General features: G+C 50.4%; 3 protein-coding genes across 4 annotated transcripts in view; 1 reads left to right on the forward strand and 2 right to left on the reverse strand.

The window, feature by feature from the left end:
• The first annotated feature begins 224 nt into the window (after positions 1–224).
• Positions 225–10,896, forward strand: LOC143824250 (dehydrogenase/reductase SDR family member 13-like). 2 transcript variants are annotated; one of them, XM_077311319.1, is made up of 5 exons: positions 227–524; positions 5,018–5,136; positions 5,283–5,406; positions 6,232–6,546; positions 8,220–10,896. In XM_077311319.1, exons 1-5 carry the CDS (start codon positions 395–397, stop codon positions 8,480–8,482), a joined length of 951 nt encoding a protein of 316 aa, XP_077167434.1. In that variant the 5' UTR covers positions 227–394; the 3' UTR covers positions 8,483–10,896. The 2 variants fall into 2 exon arrangements, with proteins under 2 accessions (XP_077167435.1, XP_077167434.1); XM_077311320.1 differs by lacking the exon at positions 6,232–6,546 and having other exon boundaries at positions 225–524.
• A 163-nt stretch (positions 10,897–11,059) lies between these two features.
• LOC143824249 (dehydrogenase/reductase SDR family member 13-like) lies at positions 11,060–17,276 on the reverse strand. Its single transcript, XM_077311318.1, has 5 exons — positions 16,938–17,276; positions 14,373–14,491; positions 14,103–14,226; positions 13,340–13,654; positions 11,060–11,621 (listed from the first exon to the last, which is right to left on the reverse strand). Exons 1-5 carry the CDS (start codon positions 17,065–17,067, stop codon positions 11,359–11,361), a joined length of 951 nt encoding a protein of 316 aa, XP_077167433.1. The 5' UTR covers positions 17,068–17,276; the 3' UTR covers positions 11,060–11,358.
• Positions 17,277–21,019: 3,743 nt separating this feature from the next.
• PHF12 (PHD finger protein 12) overlaps positions 21,020–22,866 on the reverse strand; it is a 33,548-nt gene continuing 31,701 nt past the window's right edge. Inside the window, exon 15 of the mRNA XM_077311357.1 lies at positions 21,020–22,368. Coding sequence (XP_077167472.1) covers positions 22,016–22,368 — 353 coding nt within the window. The 3' untranslated portion in view covers positions 21,020–22,015. The remainder of the gene's footprint in view (positions 22,369–22,866) is intronic.

The raw sequence follows: 22,866 nt of genomic DNA on the forward strand, positions 1-22,866 counted from the left end.
TCTGCACAGGAAAATCCAGCTGCAAAAGCACATTGAAAGGGCATCGTCTTCCATGTGCAGAATTAGCCCCAGTTTGCTTTCAAAGTGTACCTGCCAAGCTCACGCCGTGAATAAAACTTGGTGGGTCTTAAAAGGTGCCTTTGAGCTCGCATGTTGCGCCCCCCACCGGAATCCATCCAAGGGGTCAGTCGAGTCCCTGGAGGTCAAGGCTCGGGCTTCTTCCCCGGCGCCCTGCTGTGTGGCGCCTGGGGGACTCGGCTGACCGCCTCTTCCCGGGCTCAGCGCAGCGGGGAGCGCCAGAGCTGCCCGGGCGCCCGATCGGAGCGCTGTGCTGGGACGGGGCGGGGCAGGCCGGCGGCTACATAGCCCGCGGACGGCGCGGCGAGGGGCAGCCATGGACGGGCTGGCGCTGGGCGGGCTGGCGCTGCTGGCGGGGCTCTACGTGTGGCTCTACTACAACTTCCTGCGTGGGCCGCGCTGCCGCAACGGGACGAGCCTGCGCGGCAAGACGGTGCTCATCACCGGTGAGCGGCAGGGCGCGAGGGGCCGCCGCGGAGAAGGCCCGGAGACCCCCACCCACCTCTCCGCCTGCAGCGCGCCCGGCTGGCCCGGCGGGGACCTCCTGCCGACGAGCAGTGCTGTGGATGCACCACGCTTACTTGCTTGCTTGGTTTGCAAAGTGCCTTGCATTGGCGAGCCAGCCTAGTCTCAATCTGGTCCCCGCGGCTGGGGTTCCCGGCCTCCCGGTGTGGCTGGGTTTGTTGGCTTTTTACAGTAAAAGTAGCTGGGGCTTTGGGGAGGCGCTTCAAAGACTTTCCAAAAAGATCCCCCCCCCCCCATGGGGACCCTTGGGTAAGGTGACCAGATTTTAACATTGGTAAAGCCGGACACCATTGACCGGGGGGGGGGGGGGGTGTTGATTAAAAAGTTGGTCTATATGGAGCAACAAAAAGTTTCATAGAACGCAAAAATAGTATTGTAAGATATATATTTTTTAAATTTCAAGATAAGTACAATTTGCCCGGTACCCCCAGATGTCCCCCCAAAAGTGGGACAATCTGGTCAGCTTACCCATGGGGGAAGCGCTAAAACCCAAGGCATGCCTCTCGTCCGACTTGCAGAAAAGGAACAAAGGGCAGTTTTGAAGGTCTAATGGATAATACCGATAAAATACAGGGAAGAAGGATATCAAAGTTTATATGGTGCTATTGGATCAGGGGCGTGCAACTTCCCAATTCGAACAAGAAAATGTGAGGATTAGAATTACAAACCCTTAGCAAGGAGAAGGAGTAGATGAAGATATTTAGAGAAGTTCCTTTTAATTCAGTCTCAAGAAAGGTCCAGGAACCTGGCTTTAAAGCAATATAAAGAGGGTATTAGCACTCAGGTTAGAATATTAAAGGTAAAGGTAAAGGTATCCCCTGTGCAAGCACCAGGTCATGTCTGACCCTTGGGGTGACGCCCTCCAGTGTTTTCATGGCAGACTCAATACGGGGTGGTTTGCCAGTGCCTTCCCCAGTCATTACCGTTTACCCCCCAGCAAGCTGGGTACTCATTTTACCGACCTCGGAAGGATGGAAGGCTGAGTCAACCTTGAGCCGGCTGCTGGGATTGAACTCCCAGCCTCATGGGCAAAGCTTTCAGACGGCTGCCTTGCCACTCTGCGCCACAAGAGGCTCATGCTAGAATATTATAGATGAGGAAATGGGAAGATGAAAATTGCTGGAGGGGGTGTGTGATGAAGGGAACGTATTCATATGTGGTGGGAATGTTCTGCAATAACAGGGTTCTGGGACAATTTGGAAAAATTTTTGAAAGAAATTAGTGCCTTCAATTTAGTTGGTTCTGCTTCATTTATTTGTGGATTGGAATGCGAGTTCTCAAAACTAAAACTTTGGCCAGGTGCCTTATTTTGGCGGTTGGGATGGTGTCTGCCACAAATTGGGAAAAATGCAAAAAGCATTGAAGTGGACAAATGGTGAAGGAAGTTAAAGCAGTTTATGATTCTGGAAAAACTAACAACATTGCAGTAATTAAAGGGCGGGATGGTTTGGCTTGATTTGGTAAGTGAAGCATTCCTCAGACTGTAATCCGTGTCAATTGTTAGAGCATGGAATTGGAATTGTTATAGTGCTATAACAATAATCAGAATGGAAATAGCCAGCAGAAGTGCCAGGGTTGGTGGTTTTCTGTATCATTTTGTTGGCTTTTTAATGGTAATTGTGCAGTACTTTTGTAAGGAATCTTTTTCTTTCCCCTCTGTATTGTTTTATCCCCTTCTAGAGCATGGAATTGGAATTGTTATAGTGCTGTAACAATAATCAGAATGGAAATAGCCAGCAGAAGTGCCAGGGTTGGTGGTTTTCTGTATCATTTTGTTGGCTTTTTAATGGTAATTGTGCAGTACTTTTGTAAGGAATCTTTTTCTTTCCCCTCTGTATTGTTTTATCCCCTTCTAGAGCATGGAATTGGAATTGTTATAGTGCTATAACAATAATCAGAATGGAAATAGCCAGCGGAAGTGCCAGGGTTGGTGGTTTTCTGTATCATTTTGTTGGCTTTTTAATGGTAATTGTGCAGTACTTTTGTAAGGAATCTTTTTCTTTCCCCTCTGTATTGTTTTATCCCCTTCTAGAGAAAAGAAAAACTAGAAAAGTCACCAAGAGCCAGAAAGGGAGAGCTTTGTTCCAGTCACAAACACTCTACTGGCATCGTCTTATTGTACCAGACTTTTTACAACACTGTTGGAAAGTAGGGTAGGAAAAGACACAGAGAGAAAGCAGCAGCAGGCAATCTGAAATGTAATAAGGCTTCAACCGGCTTCTTCTCCCCCAGCACAGTGTGACCTTTCAGCAAACTGGCCAGTTAAGGATTCAGCTGATAGACTTTTAGTCAAGGTTTGATAGCATCTCCCCTGGACTAGAGCAGCCCTTTTCTTCCCGGCTCCTATGGTCCTTGGTACTTTTCCAGCATTTTGAGAGGCTGGCCCTAGCCTAGAAATGCTGCCGTTCAGTTTGGCTGGTTTGCTGGAATCCTTTGGAGCAGGCTTCCTCAATCAGGGTTTCATGAAACCCTGGGGTTGCTTGATGACACTAGAAGGTTTCCCAAATGGATGGGAGTTAATTTTTAATATTTTTTAAAACTCGTTAAACATTTTTCAGATGATATAACCATATATTCTCATGTCAACCTGCCCCTCCCCTCCCCAAATGGCCAGTGATGGGGCTGGAGGGGGTGGGAAGGGGAGGAGTCGCAGGTGGCCATGTACACAGCTCTGCTTCCCAACCATGCTCTGCACAATTGCTCCATTTCTGAGGTTTCTCGAAGCCTGAAGAATGTTTCAGCGGGTTCTCAGTGATAATAGGTTAAGAAAGGCTGCTCTGGAGGGAGCTAAGTCCCTCATCTGCCTGCATTGCTTCATTTTTGTACAATCTAAGCACAGCCTGAACGCTGTTGGTGATTCCTTTATTGAGTAGTGTCAGTTTTCTAATTAAACAGGCTTAGTGTCCATCCTGCTGTTCTCTCTGCTCAAGGGGTTTTAATGCCACCTTCACACTTCCAAGAGAGGAGAGGCAGAGCTACATGGGGAGTGTTATTGGAGCCAAGGTCCCTCTGGCCCTGCAGGGGAAGAGTGTCAGGCAGAAAAACTGGGTCCCCTCTCTAGTGGTTCTCTTAAAGTTTGTAGAAAGACCTGTCTTGTCTGTTCGTGATCTTGGAATCACAGAATCGGAAGGGACCTCCTGGGTCATCTAGTCCAACCCCCTGCACTATGCAGGACACTCACAACCCTATCACTCATCCACTGTAACCTGCCATCCCCTTGAATCTTCACAGAATTAGCCTCTCCATCAGATAGCTATCCAGCCTTTAAAAATTTCCAAAGCTGGAGAACTCACCACCTCCCAAGGAAGCCTGTTCCACAGAGAATCCGGTCTGTTAGGAATTTCTTCTGGATGTTTAGACATAATTTCTTTTGAATTAATTTCATCCCATTGGTTCTGGTCTGTCCCTCTGGGGCAAGAGAGAACAACTCTGCTCCATTCTCTATATGGCACCCTTTTAAATACTTGAAGATGCCTATCAGATCCCCTCTGAGTCGTCTCCTCTCCAGGCTAAACAGACCAAGCTCCCCCAACCTTTCCTCATACATCTTGGTCTCCAAACCCCTCATCATCTTTGTTGCCCTCTTCTGGACATGCTCCAGTTTGTCTACATCCCTCTTCAACTGTGGTGCCCAAAACTGAACACAGTACTCCAAGTGAGGCTGAACCAGAGCAGAGTAAAGCGGTACCACCACCTCCGATGATCTGGACATGATACTCCGTTTGAAACAGCCCAAAATCCCATTTGCCTTTTTAGCCACCGAGTCACACTGCTGACTCATGTTCAATGTATGGTCTATTAAGACTCCTAGATCCTTTTCACAAATACTACTGCCAGTACAAGTTTTCCCCATCCTATATTGGTATTTCATTTTATTCAGTTTAGTCCAGTTCTCAAGCCTAATCTGTGGATTTAAGGATCCACATCTAAGACCAGATTCAAATGGGCAGCCGTGTTGGTCTGAAGTAGCATAATAAAACCAGAGTCCGGTAGTACCTTTAAGACCAACAAAGATTTATTCAAGGCGTGAGCTTTCGAGTGCAAGCACTCTTCGTCAGACTATGATCTTCTATGATCAAAGAAGAAGAAGAGTTGGTTCTTATATGCCGCTTTTCCCTACCCAAAGGAGGCTCAAAGCGGCTTACAGTCACCTTCCCATTCCTTTCCCCACAACAGACACCCTGTGGGGTGGGTGAGGCTGAAAGAGCCCTGATTTTACTGCTCGGTCAGAACAGTTTTATCAGTGCCGTGGCGAGCCCAAGGTCACCCAGCTGGTTGCATGTGGGGGAGCGCAGAATCGAACCCGGCATGCCAGATTAGAAGTCCGCAGCTTGGTGGGAACACAGACAGGTTGTGCTTGCTTGAATTGCAGAACCTTTCTTCGATGAGTAATCCCTCTTCTGGGCTTTTCCAGGTGGAAACACGGGAATTGGGAAAGCGACAGCACTGGACCTGGCCCGGAGAGGCGCTCGCGTCATCCTGGCCTGCCGCAGCAAGGCACGTGCAGAAGCAGCTATCTATGACATCCGGAGGGTGAGAGCTCCTGGCCTTCCTCAAAGGAGCGTTGTGCCACACACTGATTCTGGCCACTGCTCTGAGTGTGACAAAATCTGTCTGCTCTGGTTCCCGAGTCCTCGAATCCAGTATAACCCCATCTGCTCACTTGTCTCTGCCCTCAGGAGAGCGGGAACAATGAAGTTCTCTTCATGAGGCTGGACCTGGCAGACCTGAGCTCCGTGCGAGCTTTTGCGGATGCCTTCCTGAGATCGGAACCCCGCCTCGACATTCTCATCAACAACGCAGGTGAGAGCAGAGCCTTGGGGCAGAGACGGACGTGTTTCCTGCTCAGTGCAGAAGGCAGATCAGTGGTTGAGGGAAATGGGGCGTCTGTCCCCAATAGATTCCTTGATCACTCTCTGCGGGTGGCTTGGGAAGCTCCTTCAGACAAGAAAGGCCTCGGTGTTCAGTCCCTGTTGTAATGCCGCCCGTATAAATTCATGTCCTCCCAACCATCCCAATATGATCAGCCTTTTTCAGGTCTTGAGGACCGAGTGGTGTGACTTCCATGGTTGAGTTCATCCATCTCCTGTAGGGTCCTCCTCTTTTCCTGCTGCCTTCGACTCTTCTTAGCCTTATTGTCTTTTCCTGTCTGCCTGGCCTTCTCCTAGAATAGCCTCAGTAGAGTCAGTTTAGCTTCTACAGCAGGGCTTCCCAGTCAAGGTACAATACGATATTGTGAAGGACCCTCAGTGGTCCTGTGGCATGGGGGGTTTTAAAAGAGCGACTGGAGAGAGCCGTCCCATCCTACCCTGAGAAATAAATTAGAAAAAAAAAAGATTGTACCCTTATTGGGAGAGTTGGACCCACCCATGGGACTCGAGGGGGCAGGAAGGGGAGGGGGCCTGGCCTTTTCAACCTTTGTCGCCTTAGGCGTCTATCACTTCTGGGTGTGTCAGGGAGGCATGGTCAGCTGGCATCACTTATTGGTAACTCAAAGCCTGAAAATAATTTCAGTGCCTCAATAGGCAAGAGGCTGAAAAAGGCAGTTTTCAGCTAGCACCCATTCATTGGTCTTTTGGGTTTTTCATTGTATCCACAATGGTTTAATGCTGCGGAATTCCCCAACAGGTGTTCATACTGTGGGAAAAAGTGCCGATGGCTTCGACCTGACTTTCCAGGTTAACCACCTGAGCCACTTTCTGCTGACCCACCTCCTCTTGGACCAGCTGAAGCACTGTGCACCTAGCCGGGTGGTGGTCGTGGCATCTAGTGTACATAAGATCGGAAAGATCGACTTTCAGAACATGCACAAGCCTTATATGGGTGGCCTGGTGACGTTTTTCCAGCCATATAGCAACAGCAAATTGGCTAATATCCTATATACACGAGAGCTGGCAAACAGACTGGAAGGGACCAGTGTGACCTGCTACGCTCTTCATCCAGGTGGGTGAACTTGGCTCTCACAAAATGAAATCAGTATGGATTGACACCCTCGAGATCCCTCCTTCGCTTTTGTTACCCTGTAATGCAGATTGCTCCCTTGGGAGATTGGTCATAAGTGGATCTCAGCTCTCACCCCTGCCTGTGGGTGTCTAGGGATGGGACTGCACTACAGTGCAAGAATGAGTAAGGCACAGTGGAATGCTTAATTTATGTTCCTCCTGTTAGCAGAGAGTCTTTGCTGTTTGTCATTGGCCAACAATACCTAAAATCAGGGCGAAATGAAAAGAAACCCTCATCCTCAAGAAAAATCTACAAGTCTTATATTTCTCCTCAAATGGCAATAACAGCAGGACAATTTGAAACAGCGCTGTGAGTCATGCTTTCTGGGGGCTATTCCCAAACATCCATAGCTCAACGCCAGTGTATATATTGGAATTAAACTATGGAAGACCTTCCCCACTATGCCTTGGCCTGCTGCTTGTATTCAGAACTAGAGTCAAATTGCTGGCCAAGTTCTGATTCCGACCAACTCACCTATCTGTTATCAGATACCGATTCCGATGTTTCGTGTAGGAAGGCCCTTTTTGCTTTGGCTGCCCGGAAGCTCTGATCTAAAGCATTTTTTATAAGAGTCGCCATCTTGATGCATTAATTTTATTTATCTTATTGGGACACATCATTTTATGTTTACTGTTCTCATGTATTAACCGGAGAAATAGTGCTTTGCTCCTGTATTTTACTGTCCAGATTTTGCTTTGTAGCCATAGACTAAATATTTATCATATCATTTATCATATCATATCTCTCCTCCAATTGTGTAGATGGGCTGGCTGACAAAAATACGGGAGGAGAAATCAAACCCTTCTTCTTGAAGGAAACTTTCATGGACTCAGACCTGGTGTTGAGATTTCAGAGGAGTCTCTGGCTGTCCAAGATGCACTTATGAAAAAAGACCCCAAATTTCCCGGTGTTGTGATTAGAGGGCTGGACCAGCACCTGGGAGATGCCGATTCAAATCCCAATTCCACCAGGGAAGCTTGCTTGCTAACCTCGGTCCATATCTCATGCTCTCTGCCTAATCCACCATCACTGGTGGTTGTGAGGAAAACATGGAGAAGAGGCAAGCATCATAAGCCTCTCTGAGTCTTCATTGGGCAGAAGTATGGGGCCAGCCTGGTATCGTGGTTAGAGCAGCAGCTTCTAATCTGGCAAACTGAGGTTGATGCTCTGCCCTGCCCACCTCACCCAGTATGGGGAAAGGAAGGGAAGGTGATTGTAAGCTGCTTTGAGACTCCTTCCGGTTGAGAAAAGGTTCTTCCTCATCTTCATCATAAGTGATCTAAAGGCTGGGGTGACAATATTGCCATCTGTTGGGAGTCATACCTTCTGGATATTCTGAAGGCCTTCTGGGACCAGCTAAGAGCTTTCAGGGAACCAATTCAGAAGTTGCAGGGAAGTAAGGGAGGTTCTGAAATTCATGCCCCCCAGGTTGCCAGTGCTAAGGGCCTTGGTAGGAGGCTTTTCAGAGCAGCCTCCTGAAACGACCCAGGGTTTCCCTCACATTTAGCTTCCTGGCCGATTGCAGCACTTGGGTGATACTCCATCCCCCAGGTTCAGATCCCCTCTCCTCTCCAGGCTCAGCTGGGACTGACTGGTTTCTTTTTGACTTTCAGGGATTGTGAACACAGAACTCTTTCGCAACGTGAGCATTTGGCTGAAGCCAATTCTTGTTCCTTTCTCCTGGTCATTCTTACGCGATCCGGTGAATGGCGCTCAGACGACAATCTACTGTGCCACTGAGGAGGGGATTGAGAAGTTCAGCGGCCACTACTTTGCCAACTGCAAGCTGCAGGAGCCCTATCACCAAGCCTGCGATGATGCCGTTGCCAAGAAGCTGTGGAGATTCAGTGAGAAACTCTTGGGACTTGTTGAGTAAACTCCTCTTTAAACTGCCATGACATTCCCCCAACCATTGATACAGTAAGGGAATTAGAGGCCCCTTGGCCCCTTTGCAGGGAGTATCTGATGGTCTCATGGGACTCACGCTGACTGAAGTGAATAGGTTTCTAGCATCTGTGAGGTCAACCATACACCCATAATGGCTCTTTAAAACAAGTAACGAGAGAGTAGGAGCCCCTCTCCCAAGAGATCGTCAACCTCTCCCTCTTAATGGGAGAATTTCTGGAAGGGTAAAAGGACACTGTGATTCCCGTTACTGGAAAAAATCTTTGGATTTGTGGGACCCAGCCAACTTCCACCCCATCTTGCATTTAGTGTTTCTGGGGAAGGTGGCTGAGAGTGTTGCTGTGGCCCAACTGCTAGCATATATAGATGTAGATTCAATTTTGGATCCATTCCCATCTGACTTCCAACCTGGCCATGGAGTGCCCTGTCTGGACAGTGTTCAACTATTGGCTGCTAACTCAGCCAGAAAGCTGGGTGAGATCTTGGATGGCTCCTTGTCTGTGGAAGCGCAGGCCTCAAGAGTAGCAATGGCATTCTTGCATTGTCACCAAGCCAAACTACTAGCGCCCTTCTTGGCCTTGGAACACCTAGCCATAGTCATCTAGGAGATGGCCTCCTCTTGACTGGACTTCTGTAACTCGCTCTACATGGGCCTACCCTTATCCTTGCTCTGGAAACTGCAGTTGGTCCTGGAGGGCACATATTTGTCCTCCGACAGCTACACTGGCTCCCAAATGAATTCCAGATCAAGTTTATAGTTCTGGTACTTACCCATAAGGCCATCCATGGACCAGGTCCTGTATATATGAGTGTCTGCCAGTCCAATACCCCCTGAAGAGTGCTCTGCTCCACAAATTCCCCTGACTCCAAGGAGGCTCAACCACTTACCATCCTAGCCCCCAACTGGTAGAATGAGCTCACGGAACACATCCGGGCTCCGCCAGAACTAACTGTTCCACAGGGCTTGCAAGATTATAAAATTATAGAGCTGGAAGGGACCTCCTGGTTATCTAGTCCAACTCCCTGCACTGTGCAGGACCCTATCGCTCATCCACCGTAACCTGCCAGCCCCTTGAACCTTCACAGAATCAGCCTCTCCGTCAGATGGCTCTCCAGCTACTGTTGAAGAATTTCCAAAGATGGAGAACCCACCACTGCCCGAGGAAGCCTGTTCCACTGAGAGGCCACTCTAACTGTCAGGAACTTCTTCCGGATGTTTAGAGGGAATTTCTTTTGCATTAATTTCATCCCACTGGTTCTGGTCCGTCCCTCCAGAGCAAAAGAGAACAATTCTGCTCCATCCTCTACATCAGGGGTAGTCAACCTGTGGTCCTCCAGATGTTCATGGCCTACAATTCCCATGAGCCCCTGCCAGCAAATGCTTGCAGGGGCTCATGGGAATTGTAGTCCATGAACATCTGGAGGACTACAGGTTGACTACCCCTGCTCTACATGGCAGCCTTTTAAATACTTGAAGATGGTTATCAGAAAGGAGCTCTTCCGTCAGACTTTTCGTTGTGGCATCATCTACTGCAGGGGTAGTCAACCTGTGGTCTTCCAGATGTCCATGGACTACAATTCCCATGAGCCCTTGCCAGTATTTGCTGGCAGGAGCTCATGGGAATTGTAGTCCATGAACATCTGGAGGACCACAGGTTGACTACCCTTGATCTACTGGGCCCCACCCACTCATCACTACCACTTGTGACTTGTCATGTATTATCTCCTGCCATGATAAGAAGACCAAAACTATATTCTGGCTCTGGGGAGCATATATGAATCATCCTCAGGGCTTGTTTTGAAAGACTTTTTAATACTGTCATCAATTAATTTTATTTTATACTGTTTTTAGTCTATTCTTATCCAATCTTTATGGACTGTATTCTGTGGTTGGCTGTACCCTGCCCTGAGCCAGCCTTGCTTGGGAGGGCAGTATGAAAGTCGAATAAATAATAAAACAATATAAATAATGCGTTTCTTCTTCTGGGGTAGTAAACCTAGAGTGAGTGAGCGTGCATGGTTAAAGACAAAATATAATTACCAGACTTGCCTTGTTCTTGGCAGAGGGGAGTTTTTCCTTTGGTTCTGTCCTACATTTAATCCGCTCTCCCCAAGAGAGCAGCCAGGCACCTAGGCCGGGCCCAACGACCTCAAGCCTGCCAGCCAGGGATCCCCAACTAGGGTTTCATGAGAGCTCTCAAGGGGCTTCCTGGGCTTTCCCCTAGATCCTGCATTAAAGGATTTAGCCACACTTCCAATCCAGTTCCTGGGTTTATAGAAGCCTGCCAAACATTTCAGGGTGAAAACACTGAAAAAGGCTGCTCACGGCCCTTTTAAGCAGAAAAGAAGAAAGGAACGGATCTCCAGTTCTTTCAACCGGCCAAGACACATTCCGAGCCCCTCAAGCTCTGCCAGCCCCCCTCTGCAAGTCACAGGTCCGACCCTCGTCCTGAAGCAGGAGCAGAGCACAAAAGGAATTCCTCCTGGAACAAGCTAGAATCCCTGAGTGTTTTGGACGGCAGAGAGAAAAAGTCAGGGGCACAAGACATGCCACTCCACCAAAGTCGTTTTTATTGCAAAATGTTTCCATTGCTGTTATTGCCAGGCCTTGCAGCCAAGAAAGCAGGGAAGAGAGTAGGGGGGCCCTGCAGACAACCAGCACGTGGGAACTCTCAGGGCTTCTGGCCCAACCCCCAGAGGGGGCTTGAGTGTGGTGCTCCTGTTGATCCCGTGCCATCAGCTCCTGAGTGATCCCTTACGGCTGTTCCTTGAATATAGCAACGTTCCCTTCCCCAGTCACCCCGATATCCTGTCCCAGCGACGCCACCCTCCAAGTACAAGGGGAGTTTACTCAGCAAGTCCCAAGAGTTTCTCGCTGAATGCCCACAGCTTCTTGGCAACGGCATCATCGCGGGCTTGGCGATAGGGCTCCTGCAGCTTGCAGTTGGCAAAGTAGTGGCCGCTGAACTTCTCAATCCCCTCCTCAGTGGCACAATAGATCGTCGTCTGAGCGCCGTTCACCGGATCGCGTAAGAACAGCCAGGAGAAAGGGACGAGAATCGGCTTCAGCCAAATGCTTGCGTTGCGGAAGAGTTCCGTGTTCACAGTCCCTGAAAGTCAAAGGAAACCACAGTCAGTCCCAGATGATCCTGGGGAGAAGGAGAGGGGATCTGAATCGGGGGGGTGGAGTATCACCCAAGCGCTGCACCCAGCCAGGAAGCAAAATGCGAGGGAAACCTTAGGCCGTTTCAGTAGGCTGCTTTGAGAAGCCTCTTAAGGCAGGGGTAGTCAAACTGCGGCCCTCCAGATGTCCATGGACTACAATTCCCAGGAGCCCCTGCCAGCATTGGGAATTGTAGTCCATGGACATCTGGAGGGCCGCAGTTTGACTACCCCTGCTCTTAGGCTTCTCAAGGCCCTTAGCACCGGCAACGTGGTGGGGGCATGAATTTCACAAGCTCCCTTACTTCCCTGCAACTTCTGAATTGGTTCCCTGAAAGCTCTTAGCTGGTCCCAGACGGGTTTCAGAATGCCTAGAAGGTACGACTCCCAACAGACGGCAATATAGTCACCCCAGCCTTTAGATTACTTCTACGTAGAAGAAGAGCTGTTTTTTATACCCGGCTTTTCTCCAAGCAACTTACAATCGCCTTCCCTTCCTCTCCCCAAAACAGACACTGGGTGAGGCAGATGGGACTTAAGAGAGCTCTGAGAGAGATTGCTGTGTGAGGACAGCACTATCAGGGATATGACTAGCCCAAGGTCACCCAGCTGGTTGCAAATGGAGGGGCGGGGAATCAAACCCAGCTCACCAGATTAGAATCTGCTGCTCTTCACTTCTCTCCCCAATGAGGACCCAAAGTGGCTCATGATGCTCACCTCTTCTCCATGGTTTCCTCACAATCACCAGTGATGGTATGTTAGGCTGAGAGCATGAGATACGGCCCGAGGTTAGCAAGCAAGCAAGCTTCCCAGGCGGAACTGGGATTTGAACTGGCATCTCCCAGGTGCTGGTCCAGCATTCTAATCACCACACTGCATTGGCTCTCTGTTCCAGTAGGCCTTGGGAAATGTTCATAAGTATAGGACAGGGGTAGTCAAACTGCGGCCCTCCAGATGTCCATGGACCACAATTCCCAGAAGGCCCTGCCAGCGAATGCTGGCAGGGGCTTCTGGGAATTGTGGTCCATGGACATCTGGAGGGCCGCAGTTTGACTACCCCTGGTATAGGACAACCAGAGACCCCTCTGAAATCTCAGCTCAAGGTCTGAGTCCACGAAAGGTTTCTTGAAGAAAGAAGTGTTTTGTTTTCTCCTCCTCCCATATTTTCTTCTACCCATTTTTACAATAATGTAATAACCCTGTGCTCCTTTTCCAGAACTAGAAGAAGAAGAAGAAGAGTTGGTTCTTATATGCCGCTTTTCCCTACCCGAAGGAGGCTCAAAGCGGTTTACAGTAGCCTTCCCATTCCTCTAGGGTTGCTTTTCATTTCACTCTGATTTGGGCTCCTGTTGGCCAATGACAAACTGTGCAAACTCTCTGCTGATAGAACAAACAGAGTTTTGGTATTCTTCACTGCCTTACTCATTCTTCAATTGCAGTGCGGTCCCATCCAGTCACCTTCACAGGTGAGCAGGAGGGTCACAGGAACGGGGCTCAGATTTGGAAGACAGACTAGACATCCACAGGCAGGGATCAGAGTTGAGATCCACTTGTGAGCAATCTCCCAAGGGAGCAATCTGCATTGCAGGGTAGCAAGAGCAATGGGGGGATCTCAAGGGTGCCAGATCCATATCCATTTCATTTTGCGAGAGCCAAGTTCACCCACCTGGATGAAGAGCGTAGCAGGTCACACTGGTCCCTTCCAGTCTGTTTGCCAGCTCTCTTGCATACAGGATATTGGCCAATTTGCTGTTGCAGTAAGCCTGGAAATATTTCAGCGGCCCACCCATGCAAGGCTTGTGGATGTTCTGAAAGTCGATTTTTCCGATCTTATGCGCTCTTGATGCCACGACCACCACCCGGCTAGGAGCACAGTGCTTCAGCCGGTCCAAGAGGAGGTGGGTCAGCAGAAAGTGGCTCAGGTGGTTAACCTGGAAAGTCAGGTCGAAGCCATCGATGCTTTTGCCCGCAGACTGAACACCTGTTGGGGAATTCCGCAGCATTAAACCATTGTGGATACCATGAAAAAACCCAAAAGACAAATGAATGGGTGCTAGCTCAAATCAAGCTCAAAGTCTTTCCTGAACAGTCTTTTTCAACCTTCTGACCATGGAGGTACTAAAATATTTTCCAGGCTTCAAGGTATCAGGAAGTGATGTCAGCTAGCCATGCCTCCAGAAGAGAGAGGACCCTTAGGGGGGAAAGGTCTATATAGCCAGGTCTCCTCCTCTTCCCACCTCTTCCAGGCCCATCATTGGCCACTTTGGGGAGCGGCAGGTCAACCTGCCCAAATAAGGGAGGGCCCTTCCCAGCTGCCATTTTGAATACTGCCACGGTACTACTGAGGGGCCTTCACAGTCCCACGGTCGATCTGCCGTCTGCACTGAGCAGGAAACACGTCCGTCTCTGCCCCAAGGCTCTGCTCTCACCTGCGTTGTTGATGAGAATGTCGAGGCGGGGTTCCGATCTCAGGAAGGCATCTGCAAAAGCTCGCACGGAGCTCAGGTCTGCCAGGTCCAGCCTCATGAAGAGAACTTCATTGTTCCCGCTCTCCTGAGGGCAGAGACAAGTGAGCAGTTGTGGTTATACTGGATTCAAGGACTCGGGAACAAAAGCAGACAGATTTTGTCACACTCAGAGCAGTGGCCAGAATCAGTGTGTGGCACAACGCTCCTTTGAGGAAGGACAGGAGCTCTCACCCTCCGGATGTCATAGACAGCTGCTTCTGCCCGTGCCTTGCTGCGGCAGGCCAGGATGACGCGAGCGCCTCTCTGGGCCAGGTCCAGCGCTGTCGCTTTCCCAATTCCCGTGTTTCCACCTGGAAAAGCCCAGAAGAGAGATTACTCATCGAAGAAAGGGTCTGCGGGGCAAGCAAGCACGAACCTGCCCCCGTTCCCAACCCAACACAATTCTCCATCCAGGCTGGGCGGGAACATCTTTGGGCATCACAGCGTGGATTTTCAGCCAGCTCGGCTCGCACGGAGGCAGGACGTGATCTTGTCAGGTTCATGGAGAAACCTTCCTTTCCTGATGAAAGCTTATCACACAGGTCTTGAGAAAATCTGCCGCAATCTGATAAGGAACCGAAACCCGAAAAAGCACATTGAAATCGGGTTTGTAAAGGTCAGTGAGAGCAAGAACTAAAGCAAGGATGAAAGTCATTATGGAATCTGCAGTGACACACCTTTTCAGAAAGGCCTGGAAAGGCACACTGGGCCCCTGCCCAAGATGCCTCTGTTAAAATCTCCCCTATCCAACCATCTGGAAGCAATTAACTGGGGACACAAATACAAGGGGACAGTGTGTTTCCATACCATACTTGGTTCAAGATTTGCTCAGGGTCCCCAGCCCAAGAGGGGAAATTGGCCCTGAATCAGGGCCAGGACCTTTTTCTCTTCTAGAGTTCCCTATCTGGGTATTTTTAGAGGGACTGACAGTGTGCTCTGTTTTAAAGTTTTTGTATTGTATTGCATATTATTTTTAAGGATGTTGCCCGCCCTGGGTGCTGGAAGGGTGGGCAACAAATAAAATTTATTATTATTACCCTAAAAAAGCTGTTCCATGAACCGTCTCTAGCAAAACCGCCCAGAGCCGTAGGGAAGGGCGGTATAAAAATCTAAATAAATAAATAAATATGTTCCCCAAGCAAAAACATTTAAGAGCCCATCCCCCAGATTGCCTCATTTTTAATTAACACCTTTTGTTCAATTTTTCCAATGGAAAAAAAATGGGGAGCGCTAAAAAGGACGGCTTTTATGGAATATTTTCTTGTTTGTAAGGCGAGAAATTGTGCATGAAATAGGTGGCCTGACGTCTTTTATGAATGGTGATAAATGGTCCTGGGGAACGCGGATTCTGGTGGATTTTCAGGATCCTTGCCCAGGCGGAGCTGGGGTGGCCATGACCCCCTGGCCACCCCCTTGGGGATGGGGGGCGGGAATAGGGTTTCTGTTTTGAAACTTCTGGAGATTTGGGGATGGATTCTGAAGAGGACAGGGACCTAGATGGCTTACAGTGCCATAGAGTCCACCCTCCAAATGGGTAGAGCAGGGGTGGCCAAACTGTGGCTCTCCCGATGTCCATGGACTACAATTCCCATGAACCCCTGGTAACTGTAGCTCATGGACATCTGGAGAGCCACTCCTGGGTGTTATGGACACCCCAGCTCATACAGAAGAACCATGTTTCCGTCCAAACACACTTCTGTTCTATACTACTTTTCTACCCTAAACTTTTATTTTCCTCCCTACCTTGTTGTTGGCAAAAGCTATTAATGTGCTAAAATAGCCTAGGGTGTGTACAGCATTTTGCAGGTTGCTTACTGTCCATGTATTGGGTCAGTCACAAATCTGCTCGGAGAAAACTATGGCATTTATCATCCATGATATGTAATTCTCACACCGGTCTTAGATGTGGATCCTTAAACCCACAGACTAGGACCACGAACAGACCGGACAGATCTTTCTACGCATTCAATGAGAGGCACTATAGAGGGGACCTTGTTTTTCTGCTTGACAGCTTCCCCTGCAGGGCCAGGGGGGCCTTAGCTCCCCATCTAGCTCTGCCCCTCCTCTCTTGGAAGTGAGAAGGCGGCAGAGAGAGAACAGCAGGAGGGACACTAAACTGGTTTAGCCACAAAACTGACACAACTACAGCAGGGGTGGCCAAACTGGCTCTCCAGCATGCTGGCAGGGGCTCATAGGCATTGTAGTTCATGAACATCTGGAGAGCCAGTTTGGCTACCCCTGATCAGAGCATTCAGGCTGTGCTTCGACAAGAAGCAAGCCCGGCAAGTCTGGGACTCTGCTCCCTCCAGCTGAACCGGAAGGCGGCATAGCTCCGCTGGGGCCAGCCGGGCAAAACGCAGGAGCCATAATCGGAGCGCGTAGCAAAAGCGCTGCTCTGCTCCAGGGAAGAGGCTTTCAAGCCTCGAGACGGTCGGCGTGCTTCGGCCAAAGGTCTCCACGAGCCCCGGGGGGGGGGGGGAGCGAGGCGGGGGATCTTTATGGAAAGGCTTTGAAGCGCCCCCACCCCCCTCAAAGCCCTGATTACCTTTAAGCGCCTGCAAGGGACCATCCCCCACCCCCCACCCCGCCCCGAGGGCCAAGCGGGCCCATGCAAGCAAGCGCGTTGCGGTGGTGCGTCCCTAACGCTGCTCGTCGGCAGGAGGTCCCCGCCGGGCCAGCCGGGCGCGCTGCAGGCGGAGAGGTGGGTGGGGTCTCCGGGGCCTTCTCCGCGGCGGCCCCTCGCGCTCTGCCGCTCACCGGTGATGAGCACCGTCTTGCCGCGCAGGCTCGTCCCGTTGCGGCAGCGCGGCCCACGCAGGAAGTTGTAGTAGAGCCACACGTAGAGCCCCGCCAGCAGCGCCAGCCCGCCCAGCGCCAGCCCGTCCATGGCTGCCCCTCGCCGCGCCGCGCTACGCTTGGATCGGGCGCCCGGTTGGCTTCGGCGCTCCCCGCTGCTCTTGTCCCGGGCAGAGGCAGTCGAGCCGGTTCTCGGGAAGCGCCGCACAGCGGAGCGGCGGGGAAGAAGCCGAGCCACACAGCCCGCCTCCCGCCTCTCTGTGCCTGCCTTGTTGGTTTGCGATTTGCAAATGGACCAGCCCTTTCTCCAAGAGCTCCCACAGTTCCGCAGGGCCTGCAAAATATGGCGCTTCCGCCCGGCGTTTGGGTTCAAGGCTTCGGCATCTTCTGGGCCCCCAGAAAACCCCTCCCCGTGGACGGGATCCCGACCCGATCTACCACTGGATTCCTAGTTAGCAGCTTCACGTTGTCACCGTTCGTGCGGGAACTGTTCCCGCATATATGGAAATGACCCCGGAAATGTCATAGGAATTGTTCTCAGTTATTGAAACCACCGCTGCTACTGTTTTTACCCCCATGTGATGAATTCTGTTGTACTTAGCCCTATGTTCGATGATGTAAACCGCCCTATAGAGATATAAGAAAGTTCATCTCATAAAGAGGCGCTCTGCAAACCCAATTCTGCAAAGAATCGTGGCCAACCCTCGCTTCGTAAGAAAGAATTCGTACACATTTCGTTCCGTGCCGCCTCCGCCTGCAAGATTTCCCCACGGAGTACCATTTGCATGTGGAAATTCTGGTTTCTCAAGTTCCAGGCTCCTGTTCTATCGTCGAGGCATCTGGGTTGGTTAATCTTTGCCGTACAGTGTGGTTTGCGCTGTTTAAATGCTGATTTTGTAGGAGACTCCAATAAATGTTTAATTCTGTGGATAATTTCCACTTTTATTCCTGCGAGGGGGACCTCAGAGCATTGCTTTGCCCAGGGGGCTATAATGCCTCGGGGCCCTGATTAACTAAGCTGGCTCACCATCACAAGGCAACCTGGGGGTCACCTGGGCCAACCACAACATGTCCTGTCCAAGGTGCTGCTCGTCGGCAAGCTGGATGTTCTGTAGGGTTAGCCAACAGGGAGAGACTGCAAGACCAGGAGACAGGGCCTTTCCAGAGTGGCCCCCTTACCCTGACCTCAGGAGCTCATTAGGGTCCCATCCCCTCCCTCTTACCATGCAAGCTTGCCTTGCCATGGCCCTTGACATGGCTTTGGGGCGATCTGTAGTGGAGCACAGAAAAACCCAGAGGGGGGACAGAAGTGCAATGATGGGAGTGCAGAAGCCAAAAGAGAACCTGCTGCTGCGGGGGGGGGGGGGTAGGTGGAGGAACAAGACTGTGACACTAAGCAGATTGGAGCTTTCCACTATGCCCAAAAGCCATCACTTGTTATTTATTGATTTCTATGCCACACTTGGCCAAGCTGGCTCGTGGCGGTTTATAATAAATATATAAAAAACCATTAAAAACACCAAAACAATTTTCTGCCCTCCACATCTTTGTGGCATCTTGCCACCGTGACTGCTGCCTCTCCATGAGTTAGTAAACCCACCTGCAACTTTCTTGCTATTTTGGATCACCAGCCCTAGAAGCTCAGATAAATCCATGGAAGACACACCTATGGAGAGTTGCTAAAAGGTAAAGGTATCCCCTGAGCAAGCACGGGGTCATGTCTGACCCTTGGGGTGATGCCCTCTAGTGTTTTCATGGCAGACTCAATATGGGGTGGTTTGCCATTTCCTTCCCCAGTCATTACCGTTTACCCCCCAGCAAGCATGCTGGGTACTCATTTTACCGACCTCAGAAGGATGGAAGGCTGAGTCAACCTTGAGCCGGCTGCTGGGATCGAACTCCCAGCCTCATGGGCAGCTTCAGACTGCATGTCTGCTGCCTTACTACTCTGTGCCACAAGAGGCTCTTGGAGAGTTGCTAATGACAAGTAAAACAGAGCTCTCCTGGGCAGAGGAAGGCCAGGTGTCTGCCAAAATCAAAACCAGGGGGTTCTAATATGGCGAGTTGGGTTTGATTCCCTGTCCCTCCACATGCAGCCAGTTGGGTGACCTTGTGCTCATCACAGCCTTGATAGTTACAACAGGAAGGGAAGGCGATTGTCAGCTGCTTTGAGACTCTTCCGGGCAGTGAAAAGCAGAGTAATAAAAACCAACTCTCCTTCTATTATTGCTTATTGAAGCTCAGGGGTCAAAGAGATTGGTGCTAATTGTGGAACCCAAGTAACTTTCAGACCATTTTCCTGCCATTTCCTCTACCTTTGGGCTATGCACAGAGCTAATGTGGTCCTGGTGGACCCCTTAGAACAGGGGTAGTCAACCTGTGGTCCTCCAGATGTTCATGGACTACAATTCCCATGAGCCCCTGCCAGCAAACGCTGGCAGGAGCTCATGGGAATTGTAGTCCATGAACATCTGGAGGACCACAGGTTGACTACCCCTGCCTTAGAAAGCAAGCTCAACAGGGCTGCTTTCACAACAAACTTAAAAGGAGTCACAACTCATCACATCTGCCCACAATACAGAAGGGACATCAGCTGCCGCCCAGGAGCCAGTAATAAAGAAGTATCCCAACAGCAAGCAGAAGGCATGCCAAAATCCAAGGGAGCCAGAAACACACCACAACACACACAAAGTCAAACTGAGAACTTGTTCATAATGCTGCCGCAAGTTGGTCTGAGGGAGACAACATCACCTGAACATGCAAATGTGGCGGGCATTTGGGCACAGAAGGCGATATAGAATCTTGAGCAAGGGGCATGGTTATGGGGAGGTGGGCCTCTCGTGGTCAGGCTCCTTGTCCCCACTTTGCCTACCCAATAACAGCTTCCTCCAAAGGAGCCTAGGAGGAGTGCCACAAATGACTCATTCCTCCTCCCACCCCCACTGGTGAGCTCCAAGTGCCACCGTAACACCTCATTCCAAACAGCCCCCCCCTTCCCCAGGACCTCTCATGACCGAACTCCACTTTACATTCTTCCCCTTCATTCTCCTCTCCAGCAGCACAGTAGCAACCGCGTTTGCTCACATTAACCCATTGCATTCTGCCGCTGGCAAGAATTCAGGCTGCAACTAATACTGATCTGCCCTCCCTTTGGTACTCTGCCCCCATATCGTTTCTAAGGAAGCAGGTGGGTGCCCTTGCCCTAATTTGCTATCCTATGAAAAGGAAGGGTCTTCGGACTCACTCCTTGGGCTCACGGAGGCAACGGCCAGGAGGGCAGAAAAACCACATTTTCTCCGACAGCAGGAACACGGGAGAGGGAAGGTCCATCCGATCATGCAGGTTCATCACCTAGGGTCACAATACCGGTCTGCCCCATTTACATCCGGCTGAAAGTGGCTCCAGTGGAGCTGGGTTCCAGTCCTGCGTCCCTGCTGAATGAGAAATGCCTGAGGCCAGCTACGGACACTGCCTGTGTTCTCCCCTCCAGGTTCCTCTGGGGTGAAGTCGCAGTTTGAGAGGGTGTTTGGGTCTCGGGGGCAGCCAAAAGGGGAGCAAAATGAAATAATAGTGCAGGCCTAGCCCAGCGGTGTGGTTTTTAAATCGTAGCATGTGAGTTTATTATTAATACAGACTTAATGCCACTGGAACAGTCATAAAATCTTAAGGGTTTTATACAAAATAAAAATAATGGTAAAGGAAGTTAAGAATGTCCAGATCAGAACTGAGTGCTAAGACCATTTAAAACTTGGCAGCAGGCAGAGCTCTCCCCCACCCAGGCGAGGCCTGCGTTGTCCCATCCTCCTCTGCAAGGCCAAAGCAGGGGGAAGGGGCAGCCTCTCTCTGCCCCCGAACCTAAATCTTCACCTGGTGAAGGAGCCATTGGCGCCTGTCTGCGTGGCAGCACACAGGGGGAGCAGCTCTGGAGGGCAGAGGCCCAAGCAGGGCCCTGCCTCCAGGAGGACGCCCCAGAGGATGGGTCTTTTTCCGTGGCTGAAGCAGGGCCAGCCCGAGGTCTGGACAGACAGGCAGAAACCAGCAAATGACAGATTTTGTTGTTTTATATACAGAATACAGGGGAAAAAAGTTTCTGTAAAGCCTAAAACATTGCAATTACTTCTGTACATCAGAACTTAGGAACAGGGTGGGGAGTGGGGGGTGAGAGAGAGAGAGAGAGGAGGGTGTTGGGACAAAAGGACAAAAAACAGGCTTACGACAAAGAAACGCTTTGCTACAATAGACAACCGGAGGCAACGTCATACCAACATGTAGCACTGTACACAGCTTAAAAAACACGGAACAATGCCGTCACTGGATGTATTTACACAGAACCCCAAATACTTCTTCTCCTTATTATCCCAGAAGGAACAAAATAAAAAAGAAAGAGGATGGACATCAGAAACATAAGACCTCTGTTCTCGCTGCCCACAATCCACCGAGTGCAATTGTAGCAGGGAGGGGAGGGGAGGGGACACCAGAGGTGGGGTGGGTGGGTGGGTGGGAAGAGAGAGAGAGAGAGAGACTGGCAGGAGAATAGCACGTCTTTACATTAAATAAAACAGTGATAATTGTATAGAGATTTTGTTGTATGAAAACTGTATTTCTCTTTTTTTTTTAATATAAAACTATTGTCACTGGCACAAAATAGAACAAGTTTTTTGATTATTTTACAACGGCACGGGAGCGCTCAAGCCAGGCAACGCCCACGAGCCGGCGGCTTGAGCCGGCTCCGCCCGGCGCGGCCCCCACCCATGCGCTGCAGTTTCTTTTTATGTTTGTTTGTTTTTAAATGAAATGTATAGTACAAATATATGTGCAAATGCCCCTAAAACTTGAGCAAACAATTAAAAAAAAAAAAAAAGAGAGGGGGGTGGGTGGGAAGTTCTTCACTTCATGCAAAGGGCGGCAACAGTCTTGTGGGCCCACGGAGGCCCCCCCCGCCAAAAAAAGAAAGAAAGAATGAAATCCAGAAGACATGGTTTGCGAGTCAGTTGGGTTTTGCCTGGGTCCGGCGGGAGAGGCCTCTCCCCGCCCCACCCCTAGGGCACCGAATGGGGGCGCAGCACGGGGACTTGGTGAGGCTTGAGTGGCAGCTTCTCGGCCAAGTCTGTGTCTTGTGCTAAGGCAGCGTCCCCTTTGGGCTGTTTGGTCGCAAACTCCGTGATGCTGAAGACGAACTGCAGGCAGCCCAGCTTGATGTAGCTGCCGTGGTGCAGGAGGGCCGTCCCCTCCCAGCCAGCCCCGCTGCCCCCGATCAAGCTGGAGCTGCTGGCTTTGCAGCTGCAAGGCTTCCGGAGCGGGCCTTGTGCCTGGGACCTCATCGTGGACGCCTCTTCGCTCGGCGGGGGCGGCGGCGGCGGCTCCTCCTCCTGTTTCCGATTCCTGTGGCGCTCTAGAAAGAGAAGACGCGGGTGAGTGGGTGGGTGGAGAGAACCGCCTGGACTCTTTAGAACAGGCTTTGTCAACCAGGGTTTTCGTGAAAACCTGTTTTTTTTTTTTTGACGGCCCTGGAAGGGTTTCCCCAAACGCAGCCTTTCTCAAGTTTTTAACCATTGAGAACTGCCTGAAACATTCCCTGGGCTTCGAGAAACCTCAGAAGTGGTGCAATTGTGCTGAATATGGTTGGGAAGCAGAGCTGTATGCATGCCCATCCGGAGCCCCTCCCCTTCCCGCCCACTTCAGGCCCACCATTGGCTGTTTTGGGAGGGATGGGTGGGTTGACATGACCATATATGGTCAATATCACCTGATAAATGCTTAACCAATTAAAAAAAGAATTAACTCTCACCCATTCAGGAAACCCTTCCAGGGTCCTCAAGAAACCACAGGGTATCAGGAAACCCTGTCCTAATGGGTGGGGGTTAATTAATTTTTAAAATTTTTCATTGGT

This window comes from Paroedura picta, chromosome 15, assembly GCF_049243985.1.
Source record: "Paroedura picta isolate Pp20150507F chromosome 15, Ppicta_v3.0, whole genome shotgun sequence".
Classification (NCBI taxonomy): Eukaryota; Metazoa; Chordata; class Lepidosauria; order Squamata; family Gekkonidae; genus Paroedura; species Paroedura picta.